Consider the following 20,495-nt stretch of genomic DNA (forward strand, 5'->3'; position numbering starts at 1 on the left):
ACAGCACCGAGGATATGGCAAGGAGTGCTTTCGATTGTGGCGAGGCTTCAGGGCACGCAGAGGGACTTCACATGGGGCATGGCTGCTTGGTTGTCAGAGGGTGTCCATGCATTTCCTAGTGCATTCACAACATCGAGTTTCATGAGGCGACCCCTCCCACTAGTCATCGACCTCTTCCTTCGTCGGAGGACAGCGTGTGGGAGACAGTAGCCAACGTTACGGCATGGAACATCTGGGTTGCTCGTTGCAACTGGGTTAAGGGACGGCACCATGTTCCACCGTCGGCCACCTTGGTAGCCATCTAGCAGGACATCATCTTCACGCTTCGCGCCATCTGGGATCGAGGCTCTCCAGGTTCTCGAGCTACCGTCGCATGACGGGAACGTTTCTGCAAGGCTTGGCCTTCAGGTGTTTTCTACAACATCACCCCGAGAGGGATCAGATAGATGGTTGTATAGTCCGCCACCCTGGTTGTTAGCCCCTGTTACAGAGAATCCCTAGGCAGTGAGCTGGGATCTCTGGCAGCAGCAGGAGTCTCTTTCTGACAGCCAGCATTTATTTTTTCGTTGATTTTCATGGTTGGCACCTTTATGGTATTTGTCAACTTGTATGATCGTTTTTCACAAGCATCAATGGAAGTTCTTTTCTCTGGAAAAAAAAAAAACAAGGTCTATGCAAACTGGCCTCTCAAGATGGTTATTAGGATATGATGAAAAAAATTTCAACTGGCCGAGTATTGTTAGTCTATCAATCAGGCATTGGCAGCGTGGAAAAGAGGATGAAAGGACTTCACTGCAACTAAACATGACATGAAGTCTCTTCCAGCATACTTCAAAAGAGAACGTGGCTCCATCCATTTACTTAAAATAAAAACTAGAAACCCTTTCTCAATACACCTGAAAGAAATCATACATTGCAATATTTTGGTGCATATATTACAATTTATAATAGTTCCATAACAAAACCTCACCTGACTGCTTGTCTGTTGAGCCTGTTAATGAAAGCAAATGCTATTGCATTCACTTCATATCTACATTTTGTTACAAAACTAATTCGAGAGCAAAACACGAAGGGTTGTTATTGCCTGAACCAATAGCCAATATTTGGACTTTCCTGACTGCTTGTCTGTTGAGCCTGCTAATGAAAGCAAATGCTATTGCATTCACTTCATATCCACATTTTGTTACAAAACTAATTCAAGAACAAAACACGAAGGGTTGTTATTACCTGAACCAATAGCCAATATTTGGACTTTCAACAGGATTTCAGACCTCTGACTGTAAGCACAGGGTACTATTTATTTTTTCTTAACAATAACCCAATACTTCCATTGTGGTGCAAATATTTAACCGCTTCAGGGGCCATGTCAGCAATAAGCGAACTCTTCAGACCACAAGAAAGGTATCAGCAATCGGGACTCTAGGCTCACTCGGGTATTTTAAAATAAACCTGTAAAAGCAAATGAATCAAGTAAATCGCATGTAGCTCTTTGGAAGTATTGACCATCGATAAGGCTGTAGAGTGCATGGGAAAGCTGCTACCTGGCAACTACGTGATGGTGATAGGACCTTGAAGGAGTTGGGACGGTTGTTGAAATTTGTCTCCGGCTTTCCGGGTTCGCCTTCTGGGACTGTAAAGTGGTCCACTGTGTCATCCACCTGGAAAGAAATCGACAGTCCAGACATGATAAATTTTGGTTTATAGCAATTATATTTTGAGAAAACAAGATGGCAGTGAAGATAGGTTTATTGTAGCCTGTTGCAAATGTCATTGCACAGAATGACCTAATGTTGCAATGGTGATTCAGCAGTTGCAATGATGATTTTTAAAAAGTTTTGACTTTGCACCAGTTGCAATGGTGTTTAAACTGCATTTATGCACTGAATGACCTAATGCTTTAGGTTACCAACCCATTTCCTGTTGTAACTAAATAGACATCAGCAATCATCATGCGGCAAGATAAACTTATTCTTCAGGCTTCCAATCCCCCCCCCCCCGGTTTCCCCTATTTCAATCGCAATCGATGTATTTATGAAGAAGGGAAGCATGCGTTTAACGCCTACTCTTCCCTCCTTTGAATGCTTTTGCATTCCCATAAATTCACACTCACACAACTCACAAGAGGGCAAATTGAAAGAGTAGCAGAAAGATGAATAATTACTTGGCCATAACCACCAAACTCCAAAGAATCGCTATCTAGAGCAGCTCTATACTTTCCAGGTAAATCGCAGCCGATTTTATACCTATAAGAGCAAAGGCAATAGCAAATTCCATGAACAATGGAAAAAAAGGCACATTTCATTGTCAGCTACATAATAATTATGCCCCACAATTACATGTTGAGGAGAAATTGCAATAAAGACCATGACAATGCTCGTTTTTAGTAATCAGTCACCATCTGAGCTCATCTTCACATACCCAGAATATGTCTTACGAGGGTGAAAGTTGAAAACAAACACCAAATCACCTTTCTCAAAGACAATTACCTACAAAAAAGTATAAAAAAGAAGTGAAGAATAGATTGATGGCGTGAAGGTCAAAGTCCTTACTGGAAGGAAAGATGCACAATGTCACATGCATATAGACGAAGGAATTAAAGCTTGATGCCATATTGTCGACCAGCTTAGCTGCATGTTAAATGCAAGTACAAGTAATCTACATTTGCTTACGGCAGAATCGGTCTTAAATATAAATACCTTGTCTTCATCACTGATGCATGACAGAATTTGATTTGTGGATGCCAGAAAATGGAATCTTTCATCAAGCTCGTTCATGGCTCTGTCAAAATTATTCATGAACTATAGTGTGTACAGATGCAGGTAGTCAGTGACAAAAAATCTCTACAATTCAGAATAACATGCTTGACATAATGTGATTTCCAAGCAGAAAACAAGAAAAATCCCATATAAAGACAAAGTTATGTTATTATTGTAGTGCCATTCAGAATTGAAAAGAATCTCTATGGAATTCACTATCTTCGTCTTAAAGAACTTCATAAGACTAAATGCATGGGCACAAAACGTAACTCTAAGAGAGACACCTGATATGACATTATATGGTATTATTGATGTCCGGTGGAGATCCAGCAGAATCTCGAGGACAGAACTGTTCTGTAAGTAGTAAAAACATACAAGATGCAATGAGAACGAGAGAGAGAGAGAGAGAGAGAGAGAGAGAGAGAGAGAGAGAGAGCATGTGCTGGGGGGATCTTCCTTTACACAAGGGCACAAAATAAGACTTATGTGTAAAGAAGAAATAGGAACTGCTAAGCAAAGCAATGCTTGTATTCTGCTATTTGTAGGGGATTTTAAATCTCCTCATGTTGTTGATTTAGGGTTTGAGACTACCGTTTGCTCTCCCATCATTTGTTTCATTTGCAAAGACTTAACACACTTTGAAAGGAAGAGGATTGAAAACCTTAAACCTAGCCCTAAGGGGCTTGTATCTATTCATTCTTTACAACTAATATAGTGTGAAGTTACTTGGTTGTGGTGTACTCCCTAGTTGTGCCCTCTTTCATCTCGACTCTCTCCTCTCCTCTCTCTCCTCCATCTCCAAGTCTCTCCTCTCCTCCCCCCATACTTTGTCAAAGAGTTATCTCACGAGAGGGAGACCCTTGGCTTCTCTTGGCCAAATTCTCAGCTACAAAGACAGTGAGCTATTCACATAACTCTGGAGCAATATGTGGCCCCAATCTTAAACAATGTGTTAGGAACAAATACTGACCTTGCCTCATTTTGAAGGAGAAAGTTGTTTCCAAGGAGGCTCTCCTATACAAGGAGCTTCTAGGGCTTCAAACTTGGGATGAGTCCTTGTACAATAAGCTTGCCCAAAGGGATCGACTTCGCATCCCTAGATCAAAGATCCGTAATCAGTGGCAACCTTCACATCACATAGATGAATCTTCATAGAGACTCCTTTCAGCGGAAAGTGATCCTCATTAATAGAAACTCTGATGAGGGTTTAATGGTAGCTCTCGATTGATCTTTCGGGCCAAAGTCTAGTGCAGAGATGAGATAGAGCCCCAAGTCACTAAGGCACATCAAGAAGGCATAGTGGGATAATCGGCCAGCCACCTCCATGGGACCATGGAGCCACCTTCTACAACAACAAGAGCAACATTCCAGGATGTCAGCACACACAAGAAAAGCAAAACATTGGAGGAGAGGCTTTGGTTCTAGGAGGGCCATCCCCTAAGAGAGGTAATTGGGATCTAGGAGAGGGGTTTTGGGATGCCTAGGTCAAGCAATCTACAAGGATAATACATACGTCCTTTCAACTGCATTGACAAACATTTGCAATAAGGTGCTTCCCCTTGGACCTCCTTGAGAGAGAGACATTGGTTGCCATGTTAATCTCTGCCCTCCTTTCCTCACTCAGAAGCATGGATACAACATCATGAAAATCGATTGCATCAAAATTCAGCCAAAGTATGGTAACAATCTCGGAATACTTAGTGGAAGGTTTGTGAGTACAATTGTCTTTGCATCATTATTATCTACCTGAACATTTAAGTCTTGAAGCTCCTTCAAAATTGCTTGCATTCTATTGAGGTGGGTAGCTATCTCCCATTTGCAAAGAAAAACGTCTTGCTTCAACATTATTTTGGAATTCTTCACCCTCGACCCGAACAATGTTTCAAGAATATTCCAGCTTTGGGTAGCCTTCTTGGAAATATCGACATGATGGAAAAAGTCTACTCCTACAACACGTCCAAGAAGCCCTAATGCCTTTTCATTCTTAAGCTCCCATGCTTACTGTTTCTCCTCACTGTTAGTGGGTTTCTTCTCCATACCAAACACAACTCCCCACAACCCTTTCTCCATGAACAATAGACGAAAAAACAACTACCAAGAGGGGAAATTACGACCATCAAATCTTACCATGGATGTCTTAGGCAAGCTACCCCTGGAAGTCTTGTTCCACATGTCCAGCTTGCTCTTACTGTTGAAGAATTTGCCCACACAATTCAGCAAGCACGTCAAAATTGGCAACACCTTCCTCCTTCGTGCACTTCGGGATCTCTTGAGAGTGCTGGGTGCTTTGACAATTTCCAACCTCGGAGACCTTCTACAAACAGTCTTCCTTGCAGTATGTGCCTAGGCTCTCAAGTGCATGAGATTCGATTTCGAGCTATTCACTGATGATTCTGACGATTTGTCGCTTCACAGTGACCAGTATGTAGCTATTGCACCACTTTGATGCAAAAGGTAGTATTCACAGGCAATTGATATGAATAATAGTCTTTACGATTGACAAGCAATTCGATTGTGTACTCTCCCGCTAAGAACACCGATTCCTTCAGAGACGTCCTAATTGCTTATGGTGTCATGTTTCTTTTTCTTAGAGCTACGCCACATGACTGCTGCCGACACTTCACGTGTCCTTCGAGAATATTTCGACACCTCACAGTTTCTCCAAGCCCACTGCTCTAATACCAATTGGAGGCAAATTGGAATACAATTCCATGCACTAATTGATTTACTAACCCAACAAAGAAAGAGAATTCAGATATCAGACTACACAAGTCGTAGTATTGCAATAAGAAAAGCTTACACAAATCAAGCTCTCTTTTTTCACACTAGCAAATGCTCATCTCTACAAAGATAGTTGCATTTGCTTACAAGATCACCTATCTCTCTGGCCACAAAGGCTGAGTACAAGCAAATAACTCAAGGCTCCAAACAAGAGGAGCATATCCACACACACACACACACAGCATGCCGCTTTGAAATTGGTCACCCATATAAAAAGCTCGGAGAAGAGTTGCTCAAGGTCATGGAGAGGCGATAATGATTGCCAACAGTTGTATCCAATAGCAAGAGTCAGTTTGACATTTCCATCCGCGTATGCACTCTATGAGCCTTTAACCTTACGTGAGATTCGGGGTCCGCTCATCTACCTCAAGTGGATCTTCCATTATAGGTTCTATAGGCTCTGGCCCTTGATATTTCTTTAGAATCTCTCAATGCTCTAGAAGCTCCAATCAATATGCTACCTCATTGATTGCATATGAGACCCGGAAGGGGCCATCGTACCTAGTAGATAGATTGGCATACATTTTCTCTTTGCCCTTAAGCGTGCGGAACCTAACTTTCTCAAACTTTAAAAGTACCCAATCCTCTCTTTTGAGATCTAGCCGTCTTCTATGCTTATATGCAGCTTTCTTATGTTTCTTCTTAGATCTTTCTATTGCTGTTCAACCTTGGGTGAATGCTGTTTGGAGATCTCTGACATACTCGTCAGCTGCAAATATCTCATCTTTGGTCCTTAGGATTATGTTAGAATTTACCCAACAGAGGGTACGCATAGTGAAAGACTGATAGTATTGCCCAAGAGCTCACACAGTGTGGTGTGGGGTGTGGAATCACAAACTTCTTAGCTTAATGTGCATAGATGTGCAAGACAATAAATAGACAATGCTTAGAGACAAATATAGAAGCAACACTTTATATTTCTGTCCGTCCACAAAGTAGGAGAGGATACAATACCAAAAGGTTCTCCTACTAGATGTCAAGCACTTCTAGATCTTGAGCTCGCGTGCTCCACCTCGAGCAAATGTAGACTCTTTGTCTAGAGTGTTCTTCTCCACCTTGCTGCCTGTGAATCGGCCTAGGTGGGGAGCACCTTGCTAGCTCAGTCTGCAGCTCTCTGTAGGTCTTCTTCACCTCCTAGGAGTAGGTCCAAGAACGCCTTAAGTGCTGCTCCTATTGTTGCAGGTTTGCTGCTCCAGAAGATGATGATCACAACACCTTGCTGCCTAGAAGACAGCCAAGGTCCAGCCTCTAGGGAACTCAGTCTGCAGGACACCTTCCACTCTCCTTCACCCCCTGTGTAAGGCCCAAGGGAGTGGCTTCTGGCTGCTCCTGATCTTGTTGAATGGTTGGATGATTTATGAGGCCCAAGGCCTTTCCTTTTATAAAGCACAATGGCCTTTCAAATGGACCGACCAACCAGCCCTAACTGGGCCAACCTGGTTGGCTCAGCCCAACCAGCCCCATTAGGGCCCTTTGCTGGCCCCTTCTAGTGCCGGGTCCAGCCCACAGGTCTCGCCCTTTTCCACGCCCTTTTGCAGGTCGCAATCCTGCCCACAAGGCACACCTCTGCTCCTGCTATGCTGTGCCATGTGCCAGCTCTGCTTGCAGGTCGTGTTCCTCCCTGTAGACACCCGTCATGCTGCCGTATATGGGCCGTACCTGTCCGTACAGGTCCTGGCCTGTCCCGCCACCTTTTGTGCCTCTGTCAGGCTCTTGTGCTGCCCCGCCACCTGCTGTACACTGCCCTGCAGCAGTCCGTACTGATCCGTACAGTGGTGCCATGTCCAGGTACGTCTTGAGCAGTGCTGCCCACATTACAGCCTTGCTGCTGTCCATGTGGCAGCCATCTCTTCTCTCTTGACTGTGAAGTGCTGCCCATATGGCAGCCCCCTCCCGTTCTTTTCTCTGGGCATCTTCTGCCCTAGGTCTCCCTCCCCCATGCTCTCCTCATAAGGGGGCTTACAGATGGGGAGGTGAGCTTTCCAACAGATTGGTGGCAGAATCACCTTTCTATGGGGCTTTTTTTGCAGAGCTATGAACTGTATTATTATATGCAAACTCCACGAGCGGAAGGTACTTTGATTTGATTAGTCACATAGCATTTCAAAAGATCTAAGACGATTGAATTTGCTACCTCACTTTGACCATCTGTCAAGGGGTGGAAAGAACAAGAAAAATTCAGACTCATTCCCATATTATCTAATCACGCTCTCCAAAATAGACTGGTCATTTTGGGATCTAGGTCACTGACAATGGATGTGCACAGTTTCTAAGCAAAAACCTACGACCATAAAAGTCGGAGCGATAATTTTTTACATCAACCATGCTAGTATATTTCTTAAAGGAATATACAATTCTTTCTTAATTTCTCATTTATGGAACCCTCATTTTAGAGAACATCATCTATATATGAACAAATAGTAAACACTTTAGAAACTCTTATAAATTCCTCCCTACCATACTCTCTTTTGAGGATTATGGTAATTGAATGGATTTAGAAGAGTTTCACTTAGCTTTATCAATCCCATATTTGTAGTATTGAGAAGCTCTCGCGTAACAATGTATGCCATATTCCTTGGATGAGTAGGAAAGAGATATTGAAAACCCTCATACCTAAATTCATTATAATCGATCATAAATTCATCTCTACTATGTTATCAAATATGGGAAGTCAAGGGAGGGATTTTCAAAATATTCTTAATTCTCCAAACCAAAGTACTTTGAAGGAAATATGGTCCCTACTGGACTCCTTCCCACCATAATATGAATTAGGGAGAAGTTAAAACTCTTATATACATCTTGAAATTCCTAACTTGGTTCTTTTGTCGCCTCAAAATTATACTTTTAGACCCACCATTGCATAGATCATGAAATTTTGAACTTAAAAAAAAAAAAACAGCTCCTCAATCCAAGCTCGAGCTAAGGAGCAAAAGTTATGCCCCTTCTTTGTAGGCTCTCCAAGGGTATTCCGCTAGCGAAATAGTCTTCAAACCATATTCCTCTAGCAGAATACACTTGGAGGGTCTATTAAAAGGGGTTGTATCTTTTTCTTAGCTCAGCCTGAGGAACTGTAAAGAGGAGATATGCTTACAAATTCATGGTCTATCCAATGGTGAAAGAAAAAAAAAGGATATTTGAAAGCCATAAAATAAGTCACCACAATCTCTATTCATCAATATTTCATATGTACTTACATATTCCTTAGAAAAATTTGAAATTTTGTGCTCCTAAAAAATGACTTGAGACTATATATTTTAACACCTCTCAACTTTTGTCCACTCGTTGCTCGGGGGTTTTCGCTCGGAAAATGAAAAACCCCCCTGAAAATGGACTTTGGTATTCCATGGTGCTTAAAGATTTGGGCCATCAAGAATTTGGCCATGTGGTTTGCCTTAATGGTTTTATACACCGAAATAAAATGGACTTGTTTGTTGAAGCTGTCTATAATAGTCCATATCCCATCATTCGCTATATTTGATCGTGTCAAATAAAAAATAAAGTCCATTGCTATGCTTTCCCATGGGACCTGAGGCACAAGAAGAGGCGTCACTAGGCTAGGGGCCTTCCATATGTCATATTCAACTTTTTGACATGTAAAATACCTTGTCTTGGGATCCCTTGCATACCTATGAATCAAATCTGTTCTGGCTGAGGGATCTCCTTCAGCTCATCTACTTTAGGTGGATCTTCCATTATAGGTTATGTAGGCTCCGGCCCTTGACATTGCTTTAGAAGACTCATGTGAAAGGCATTGTGAATCTTTGAAAGCTCTGCCAATTCCAATCTATATGCTACCTCATTGATTTCATATGTTACTCGGAAGGGGCCATAGTACCCGGTAGACAACTTGGCATACACTTTCTCTTTGCCCTTAAGCTTGCAGAGCCTAGCTTTCTCAAACTTTAAAGTACCCAATCCTCTCGTTTGAGATCTAGTTGTCTTTTGTGCTTATCTACAGCTTTCTTATGTTTCTCCTGAGATCTTTCTATTGGTGTTCGGACTTGGGTGAATGCTGACTGGAGATCTTTGACATGCTGATTAGCTGCAAATATCTCATCTTTGGTTCTTAGGATTGGTGGCAAAATCACCTTTTCATATATGACCTCACATGGGGCTTTTTCTATAAAGCTATGAACTGTATTATTAAATGTAAACTCCAGGAGGAGAGGGTACTTTTCCCAATCTGATTTGATCAACCACATAGCATTTCAAAAGATCTAAGACAACTGAATTCGCTACCTCACTTTGACCATTCGTCTAGGGGTGGAAAGAAGAAAAAAAATTCAGACTTCTTCCCATATTATCGAATAATGCTCTCCAAAACAGAGTGGTAATTTTGGGATCTCAGTCACTGACAATGGAATTTGGCATTCCATCGTGCTTATAGATCTGGGCAATGAAGACTTTGGCCATGTGGTTATGCATCAGACTAAAATGGGCTTGTTTGTTGAATTTGTCTATAATAGTCCATATCCCATCATTCCCTATCTTTGATCGTGGCGAATTAAAGATAATGTCCACTGCTATGCTTTTCCATGGTGCTTGAGACACATGAAGAGGCATCAATAGGCTAGGTGCCTTCCATCTGTCATTTATAACTTTCTGACAATTAAAGCATTCTATAACAAATTTATGTATATCCTTACGCAAGGCTGGCCAGTAAAAATACCTCTCCAAGGCTTGAGTAGTAGCTGCAATACCTCTATGTCCAACATATAGGGGTGCATGGCATTCCTTCAAAATACCTTGCCCTGTAAAATACCTTGTCCTAGCTGGGATCCCTTGCATACCGTATGATACACAATCTGCTCTGGGTGAAGGATCTCTTGCAACTCTTCTACTTCAGGTGGATCTTCCATTATAGGTCATGTAGGCTCTGTTCTTTGATATTTCTTTAGAGGACTCATGTGAAAGGCATTGTGAATCTTTCAATGCTCTGGCCATTCCAATCTATATGCTACTTCATTGATTGCACATGTGGCCCGGAAGGGCTATAGTACAGGGTAGACAGCTTGGCATACACTTTCTCTTTGCCCTTAACCTTGTGGAGCTTGGCTTTCTCAAACTTCAAAAGTACCCAATTCTCTCGTTTAAGATCTAGCTATCTTCAATGCTTATTTGCAGCACTCTTATGTTTCTCCTGAGATCTTTCTATTGCTGTCCAGACTTGGGTGAATGCTTTTTGGAGATCTTTGACATACTGATCAGCTGCAAATATCTCATCTTTGGTCCTTATGATTGGTGGCAGAATCACCTTTCCATATATGAACTCACATGGGGCTTTTCCTGTGGAGCTATGAACTATATTATTATATGCAAACTCCACGAGTGGAGGTACTTTTCCCAATTTGATTTCTAATCAGCCACATACCATTTCAAAAGATCTAAGACAATTAAATTCGCTACCTCACTTTGACCATCTATCTAGGGGTGGAAAGAAGAAGAAAAAATCAGACTCGTTCCCATATTATTGAATAAAACTCTCCCGAATAGACTGGTCATTCAGGGATCTCGGTCACTGACAATGGACTTTGGCATTCCATGGTGCTTAAAGATCTGGGCCATAAAGAATTTGGCCATGTGGTTTGCCTTGATGGTTTTACGCACCAAAATAAAATGGGCTTGTTTGCTGAATCGTCTATAACAGTCCATATCCCATTATTTGCTGTCTTTGATCATGGCAAATCAAAGATAAAGTCCATTGCTATGCTTTCCCATGGAGCTTGAGGCACAGGAAAAGGCATCACTAGGCCAGGTGCCTTTCGTTTGTCATATTTAACTTTCTGATAAGTAAAGCATTCTATAACAAATATATGTATATCCTTATGCGGGGCTGGCCAGTAAAAATACAAATACCTCTCCAAGGCTTGAGTAGTAGCTGCAATACCTCTATGTCCAGCATATGGGGGTGCATGGCATTCCTCCAAAACTTTGGTCTCATATCTTTGGTAATGTACAGGCAGTCATCCCTCATTAAATACCCATCTTTCATGGAATACTGACTTGTAGACTGTCCCTCCTCCATTTTCTGCATAATTTCTCCAAAGTCTGAGCCATTGGCCTATTGCTCTCTCATCTCTTCAAGATCCCTATGGTAAGCAATGGTAACATTATTAACCTAGGGTCTTTGAGAAAGGGCATCCGCTACTCTATTCTGCACTCCCAATGTATGAACTATCTGAAAAGAAACATGGACAACAAATTCGCCCATTCATATGCTTTTTGGAGAGCTTATTCTGTGTCAAAAAAAATCTCATACTTTGATGATCAATTTTAACAATAAATCTTCACCCAAAAGATAATGTTTCCATGTGTTTATGGCACGTATTACAGCCAGCAATTCCTACTCACAGATTGCCATATGCCTTTTAGCATCTCGTAGTCTCTGGCTTTTACAAGCCACATTCTCCACATGCATTACAATCCACGTCAAAAGGTTTGTACAAATCAGGGACTACAAGAATTGGTTCTATAGTCAATTCCCTTAGAGAGCATTAAATGCTATCTTTTGTGGTTCTCCCCATCTGAAGGCTGCATTCTTCTTTGTCACATCATGGAGTGGAGCTACAATGTTTGCAAACTACCTGATTAATCTCCTATAATAGGAAAAGAGGCCCAAAAGCGACATACTTCATGCACAGTTTTCAGCTCAGGCCATTCTTGAATGGCTTGTATTTTAGCAAGATCCATTTGTATCCCATTCTTGGAAATAATATGCCCCAAACAATCAATCTCTTCTAAGAAAAAGTCACTCTTTTTGCTATTAGCATAGAGCTGATGATTATGTAGATCTTGGAAGACAATAGCAAGGTGTTCCTTGTGCTCTTCTTCAGATTTCGAAAAGACTATAATATCATCCAAGAAGGTACTTGTGAAATGCCTATAAGGACAAAAGATACAATCCATCATTCTGTTTAAAGTAGTAGAGGCATTTGTCAACCCAAATGGCATCACCAAAGACTCATATAAACCAAATGTAGTGCAAAATGCGGTCTTGTGCTCATCCTATGGTTGTATGCCGACTTGATGATAGCCACTCTTTTTAGATCTATCTTGCTGAATATTGAATCTCCACTTAACTGATCCAACACATCATCTATGCGTGGAATAGGGAATCTATTCTTAATAGTCATTTTCTTTACTGCGTGATAATCAACGCACATATGAGTGTACTAGAAGTGCAAGGGAACAGAAAGGAGAGGAGCTGGGCTGAATTAGCCCTTTGGAAAGCAAGTCTTGCACCTGGGCCATGATCTCCTCTCTCTGTGTAGCACTAACCTGGTAGTGGCTCACTCCTTGGCATAAGCTCTTTTGGTGGTCCCCTAGCCTCTCAGGGGTAACTCCCCTGGCAAAGCATCTAAAAAACAATCTTTGAAAGTTTCAAGAAACTGAAAATTTTCCTATTCATCACCAATCCTCGACTGCTTCCACTAGCCACGAGAACTTGCATTTTCTCAAAAGACGAGTTGCTGCTCCAAAAGGATGTGGAGTTTGAAAGCTCCACCACCATCTTCGTAGCATACATGGGTCCCACGCTTCTAGATCACAGGCCCAGGGACTTGATGATTGTGGCCTTACTTGCAGACCTGGCTCCCCACCTTTCCGATGTTCGACTATTGGGACGAGGTTTCTTCCAAGTGGCTTTTTTAGTTCTCTTGAGGCCACGAGCACAGTGCTCAAGACTAGCCCCTTCGAGCCTGGTTCAAGAAGAATGTTTCTCTCACCCTTCACGTTAGATTCGATCCTGTAGTGGAGGACACACGGGTCACTTCTCTCTTCATCACTTTTCTCGGTCTTCCACAAGCGATTAGAGCCACTTGTAGTTTGATTCTAGAGATCCCCTCCCCCCCTCCTTAGTTTGCCTTCTTCCAAAACAGAGGCTAAAGTTAGGGTCATTGTGTCAAGCCCTAACATTACAGATGACCTTATTGTGAGTCTCTAGATGGCTCTCTTTTTTGGCAGAGTCAAGATTGCGGCGGGCAGAAAGGACCAGTGCAAGAGTTGTAGGACCTTGGGGGGATTTTGCTAGAGATTGCCCAAAGAAGACACCCAAGGAGTCTTTTGGTGCAACCCCCTCTCATAGCGCTCCTTTGGTACCTCCTACACATCCAGTACTAGTGGTGTGTCACATTCGTCCAACACTAGCTACGCGTCCAAGCCCTATTGCCTCTAATTGGGTTGCGGTTAGAGTTGTCACTCCTCTAGCACCTTCAAATCAAGAGGGCTCTTCTCTTGCCTCGGACCCCGCCCCGGTTGGGGCTAATCATATTCAAGTTCTGGTTGCAACAAATGATGCCCCTTGCCCTATTCAAGCTACTACCATTGACCACAGGAGTGGGTGTTCTTTCCCCATGGATTTCACTCTCTATACTACTACAAGAGATCTGCCACACAAGAGGGAGTTGTCTTCACCACCAAGTCGCGTAAGGTTTTCCACCCTACTTCCTCCCATGGACGAGGATTGTTAGCTGGAATATCTAGGGCCTCGGTGGTGTAACACATCGCTATCGTAGGTAGCTGATTTGTTATCAACTTCAACCAGATATTACTCCGGATCCAATGACATTCTTTTTATTTAAGAACACAAATTGGATACCAGAGATTGCTCAAAGTAAAGTATATTGCTTTCAGGTCATACTTTTAAATCTCTTGCTTTAGGAAACATGCATTTCAATTTCAAATTTATTTCTTCTCTTTGTGGTTGGATATGGTGTCATTACATTTGGAAGAGCACAGTGGATCATTTTGTTGATTGGGAGATGTAAGGTTGGTCTCCTCAACCTATATGCCCTGACAATAGAGAGGATCGTGTCCTTTTGTGGAAGGAACTTCTCTCTTGGACCCCAATTGCAGACTTGTGGATTATAGGAGGGGACTTCAACATAGTGGAGCTGCCTTTAGATAAAAAGGCCTCCACAATTGGGGTGCTCCCTGGGACTATACGTACAGTAGTGACCTCTTGTCACACCTGTGAGATCTCCTGTCTAAGCCCCTGAATACGATCAGCATGGACTCGGATAGCCTGAGACTGCTCCTGTATGAGTCATGCCTACTCCTGGGTGAAGCGTGTCTGCTCCTGTGCGAAGCATGATAGCTCCCTCTCGCGCTCTTGGATGCTCTGGATCTCCATCAGCAAATACTCCCAAGCCTCTGATGGGTCATCTTGTCCGTACTCTTAAGGGCATTGATAGGATTGTGGCTTGAAAGTGTGAGGAAGAGACTGGAGACTGGGTAAGATGGGTGCGGTATGGAGAGGATGAGGCGATCCCAGCAAGGTGAGGGAGTGTGAGCTAACTGAGAGGCAGAGGGGAGACAAAGGTCGAGTACTGCGGAATAGTGTACGACCCCTCCAAAGTAGGTGTCATAACTGGGGACATTAAGAAGCATACGTGAATTGACGGCTGACATTGACATAAAATCTACATAGAAAACTCTGTCTTTGACTTTGGCTCCAAATCCATCCTAAGCATCAACATAACCGCCTCTCGCACGTTCCATAGGTGGTTACACCATGCAGCCGTTCCATAGCGGCTGGCATTCCCTACGCGTTCCACAAACCTTGCACAAAGGGAACACATTTCAGCGTTCCACATAAAGGGAACGCAACACTGCTTCTTTACCATAAAGCCTATTCTTACCACTATGAATGACGGTACCGAAAATCCATTCAGATACATTCGAGCAAGCACAACATACATACATACATACACATACACATACACATACTTTTTTTGTAAAAGAGTAATTCATTAAATCTAGGCATGAAATAAGAATCATAGAGCCCAAAAGCGACAATAGGAGAAGAATTGAGCGTAGTCCGGTCTAGAAGCATATCGACTAGACAACCAGAATTATCTTCCAAAAGTAATCCCAGGAAAGCGAGCATGAGGATCCGTCCTCAGCCTTAAAAGAAAATCTCGAGCAGTAGGACGGGTCCAAAAGAGATGTAGCAGAATGTAGGAGGGACAAAGAAAGCAATACACCTAGTAGCCAATAATGAACTCACTGATAATGCCGCTACCAAACAAAGTATATATTCTTGAAGAAATCAATGTAAAAGACATGTCTATTAGTCTAGGTCTAGAGGACAAGAGTCCCCAAGGTTTTGCCCAAAGATCTGTAGCAATTTTGATTGGACAAAGCATCATGAATATAAAATACAATTCGGCTTGTCCAATTAGGGGATAAACCTTATTGACACCTAGTTGAGTGTGAGTGTCTTATCTTCCTTTTCTATTTTTCCTTTATCATATGAATTATATGTGTGTGTGAACAACATTTCTATTTGAAAGTTGTAGAAATTCTAAAATTCTAAGTTTATCAAGTTATTCAATTGAAAAGTGCGCTTCCACGTAAGCACGACTCTAACAGAAGATAGGCCTTCCACCAAGCAAGAGGCTTGTGAAGATGCCAAAAGAAATTTCCATGTTGAATCCACGGTCGTCGAAGCAAGAGATGATAAGCCTTCTGAGCAGAGAGATGTGAGATGTCCCACTTAGACAGTGGCTTTACTTATGGCGGTTTTTGGTTGGCGCTTTACCAGTGGGTTCTTTCTTATGGCCGTGTTTGGTTGGTGCTTTACCAGTGTGGTCCTGTTTAGACAGTGGCTTTTCTTATGGCGGTGTTTGGTTGGCGCTTTACCAGTGGGTTCTTTCATCACTGCCAGGCGCATTATTACTTCGCATTGTCCATCTTGTTCACATCCCATTGAGACAGTCCTTCATCTAGTTTGGACCTGCCCGGTTGCTTATGACTTTTTTCCCAAATTGGGGACTTACCTTCATGCCATTTGCCTTGTATTGCTTTCTGCAGCAACAGGTAGTTTTGGTTGTTTGGGGGATATGCCACCACCACCGACTACATTCAGTTTTTCAATTGGTGTCGGTATTGGGCTCTTTGGTCATTATATCATGCCCGTACTTCTCAGGTCTATGGACACTCTTAAACTTCTTTAACCAAAGTGTGTGTAGAGATAAAAATACACTCACACACAGATACATATACATATACATACATACATACATACATACATATATACATATATGTGTGTGTGACATGTGTATGCATATATATGGATGCTTTAGTTTTGCAAGGATGGTTGCATGGTATTGATTTTCCTGGAGGCACACCATTTGTGAGCCATGCTTATGCAGATGATTCCTTCCTTTTTCTATGAAACTTGCTCGCAGGTGTTCGATATCTTATGCAGGCCTGGGCTCAAAGTCAACTTGCTAAATCAAAACCTTTTGCCTTTGTCAAACACAGCCAAGACAAACCTTCCACAAAGCAAATGGTTTGTCAAGATGCTAGATAGAAAGAACCCGCTCATGAATCCATGACTACAATAAAAGAAGATGATAAGATTTCTTGGCAATGAGATCCGCAAAGGAGAAAGAAGAATAACCTGGAATGCCTCGATCAAATCTGTACACGCACACACATACATATACACCTACCTTTGTAAGACTAGAATATATCCAATCATACCAATTTAGATTTTTGTTGTTCTAAAGTCCAAAAAAAAAACACACACACATATATATATATATAGAGAGAGAGAGAGAAAGAAAGATGTATCACTATCTTCGAGAGGCCTGAGACTAAGTACAATCACAAAGATAACCCATACAAGCCAATGTGGGCTGAAGCTGAGGGCTCGCTAAGGCAGTTTGCTGAGCACTATGCTAAAACCAAACAAGAAATCAAAACTGGTACTCATACTCCGAATCAAGATACATAGCCCGGTGCCAAGGTGGCTCTCCTATGAGCTACGAAAATGTCTCGTATCTGTGTCTACTGGGCCATCTCTCTCGACAGCGGGGGGTGTGGTCTCTGTGATCTCTATCCGGCAGGGCATATCGATAGTGACACCTCTAATCGGGCGTTCTTCCCCGAATATAGCTGTGATGGGCTGAACCTCCATCATACGTGCCTTGGTCCGTCCCTGCAGCATGTGTTGAGAGAGAGAGAGAGATAGAGAGAGAGAGAGAGAGAGAGAGAGAGAGAGAGAGAGAGAGAGTAGTTGACTTATGCACAATCATTACAACCATGTTCCTTTTCCAAGGACTTCCACTACGAAAAATTTCTGACGAAACTCCGACTCGACAATTGTATACATAATGGACAAGGAACAGCTCCCAAAGGAATCCTTGACTTAGAAGCCAGTCAGTCTCTGATGAGGTTACAATGTGTTAATCTCTCCGGAGTCTTTCAAAAAATGGGGATGTGTCACTAGAATATCATATCAGAAAAACAGTTGGCAAAATCCATAAGCACATGACACATTATGTTAACATTTTTATCATCTACAAACTAGGCTTAATAATTCTCTAAAGTGATATTTTAACATGTTGAGCACATTCTAAAGCATCACTTTAATAAATTTTCTCAAAATAATGCCTCATATCAAGTTGAATTTCTATAAAGTTTTCTCTCTTTTAAAATATACCTTTGTAAGACTAGAATAAGTCCAATCATACAAATTTAGAAATTTTGTTGTTCTAAAGATCAAAAATCTACAAAGGAAAAAAAAAAAAAAAAAGAGAGAGAAAATGAAAGAGAAGAAAAAAGAGGTAAACAAAAACTTTTATGAAAAGCAAAAGGAAGACATCAAAGCAACACTTATGTCGTCATCAGTGCCCAAGCATAAGCAGCTATACTGGGTTTCTAAAGACCCGCGGAGTCTCTTGGGCAAACCCAGTGCTTACTAAAATTCGTCAAATAAACAATAGAGAATGAAAACAAGAAATAAAGAAGAAACGAAGCAGGTGACTTAAGCAAAAATAAACAAGCAAGTCAAGAAACAAAAACTTCCAAAAAACTAGAAACTCTCTCTCTCTCTCTCTCTCTCTCTTATTTAAAACATAAAAAGTTAAATGGCACTTTACACTTATGTCTCGTTTCTGCAAAGAGGCAAAAATAAATTTCTAACTTAGAAAGCACAAGTATACTCAAACAAACTCTCTTTAGAAACTAAAAGAAAAACGGGCTATTCAGCTCCCCGCTTTTTGTTTTCAGCTTATGTTCAATCATTCTAAACAAGCCTAAGGCTGAAACACCATAGAAAAAAGACTTCATATCTAAGAATGTGCGAACTTTTTTCATTATTTTCCTTGGATTATACCTCTTGTGTAATAGTAAAGTGATCAAATTACTACATTGAGTGATAAAAGCCTCCTTAGTTGTACAAAGGCGGGAAAATCTATGGAATTGGAAAGAAATGACTCCATATTTTGCCAAATCAGAAATGTTTGAGTCAATGTGAGGCATTTTTATAATGTGTAAACCACTATATTCAGGTTGTTCACGTTTATCGTATATATCAACCTCTAATCCTATGGTAGAGTGAGAAAGTCTAAGATCTAAGAAAATACAAGAATCCCCTCTTGAAGTGCAGTTCAGTTCACAAGAGTCACGAGGATAGATTCCTTCTCCAAAAGCTCTAGCGTCTTTGTACATAAAGTCTTGAAAGTTAGGAACATTTGGTACAAATAAATCATCTATAAAACGCCTAACTTGACTAAGCTTATGTAAAATGATAGGGCAGGTATTGATAGAAATAAGACGTTGCATAAACTCAAATTCATAAGTGAAAACATAAAAGTTTGCTAAAAAGACGGCACAATTAGTGCCCATGGGGATTCCTATAACTTGTTGAAACAAAGAATCACCTATTGTGATGTAAAGATTATCTAAAAGAAAATCTATCCAAGAGCAAACATCTTCTACACTTACTACCTTTGTGTATCTTTTCTTTTTAGAACCTATGTCATGATCTTTATTTTTTAGCCACAAAAAGTCAAAGCATAAGGCTGTTTTCTCAACTTTTAGCACTTTGCATCTATCTTTGTCAAATCTCAGCTTGAAAACTTCAGCCACTAGCTTTTTAATTCTAAACTTCAGGTCTTCCAGCTCAATCTTTGTGTAAAGCGTCGTAAAATCATAGGTTTGAAGGAGAATAGGAGACTCTTTTTCCTGAATGCTTCGAGAGGAATTAAAAAATTTTACAACAGGAATCACTCCTACAGAGTCATTTAAAATCCAACTTGAGTTCGAGGGGACATCTGCCTCTTTTAATAAGTTCCTCCAAAGTTCATGGACACTAGGCAACATGGCTTTGAAGCAGTAGCTTAGCCATTTAGAGACATTCGTCAAAGTAGTCTCACAAGCAGCTCCAATAAATCTTGGCTTTTTTGGAGTTTTGTGAAACTTCCAAGCAGCACAAAGAACAAACCCAGAAGACTTGCAAAAACTCTGATGTTTTGAGATCAAATCCTTTTGAGAAACTAAGGCAAGGGCGTAAGTTTTGGCAGATGAGTTCACTTCTCTCAAAAGACATTCTAAGTAAAACTTTTTGCAAATAAAAACAAAGTTATTGGAACATTTGTCCACATAAGAAATGACAAAATTCCTATGGAATTTTCGAAGAAGAGTTTCATCTTCTTTAGAAAGATGGTTGCTTTTCTTTGAGCAAATAACCGAAGGGACTTCTTCTAGTTTCAAAGCAACTTTCTTCAAAATCTTCCCTTTCCATTCTGATAAGATATTTTTAACTCCTAAACATTCATCTAATTGCAAAACAAACTTTGAGATTCCCTTATCGATAGCTTTTAAAAGGCAAGACTCTTTAAAAGAGTACAATCGAAATTTTGTGCCTTTCATGAAAAGATCTCTTAGGTTACTAGAAGGCAAAATTGAGGTATCAGTTGTGACTACATGTCCTAAATCAGCATCAATAAAGCTTTGGAATCTCTTACTTTTACAACAACAAGGTTCTTTAAGGATAGAAGATTTTGAATGCTCTGAAAGCCTTTTACCTATCTCTCCATAGTTGAAAGCCTTTTGTCCTAAAGTTTTTACATACTTCCAAGCTACTACTGGATGCTTCCAAATTCTTCTCACAAAATGAGGGAGAGAATCCATTACTTTAGGAGACTTCAAAATGGGGTTTAAGCCTAT

The 20,495-nt window shown here is 41.2% G+C and overlaps 1 protein-coding gene across 3 annotated transcripts in view; it reads right to left on the reverse strand.

Annotated features, from left to right (window-relative positions):
- Positions 1-922: 922 nt before the first annotated feature.
- Positions 923-20,495, reverse strand: part of LOC147905186 (1,4-alpha-glucan-branching enzyme, chloroplastic/amyloplastic-like) — a 29,588-nt gene continuing 10,015 nt past the window's right edge. The window contains exons 10-14 of one of the 3 annotated variants that reach the window (XM_087390884.1): positions 2,697-2,798; positions 2,419-2,486; positions 2,162-2,243; positions 1,542-1,658; positions 923-1,449 (exon numbers count right to left, since the gene is read on the reverse strand). In XM_087390884.1, coding sequence (XP_087247010.1) covers positions 1,426-1,449; positions 1,542-1,658; positions 2,162-2,243; positions 2,419-2,486; positions 2,697-2,798 — 393 coding nt within the window. In that variant the 3' untranslated portion in view covers positions 923-1,425. Of the gene's footprint in view, positions 1,450-1,541; positions 1,659-2,161; positions 2,244-2,414; positions 2,487-2,696; positions 2,799-20,495 lie in introns of those variants that run through there. The other 2 variants (XR_015542780.1, XM_087390891.1) reach the window with 2 other exon arrangements.

This window comes from Dipteris shenzhenensis, chromosome 2, assembly GCF_047967505.1.
Source record: "Dipteris shenzhenensis isolate YYH24624 ecotype China chromosome 2, Dip_SZ_1.0, whole genome shotgun sequence".
NCBI lineage: Eukaryota > Viridiplantae > Streptophyta > Polypodiopsida > Gleicheniales > Dipteridaceae > Dipteris > Dipteris shenzhenensis.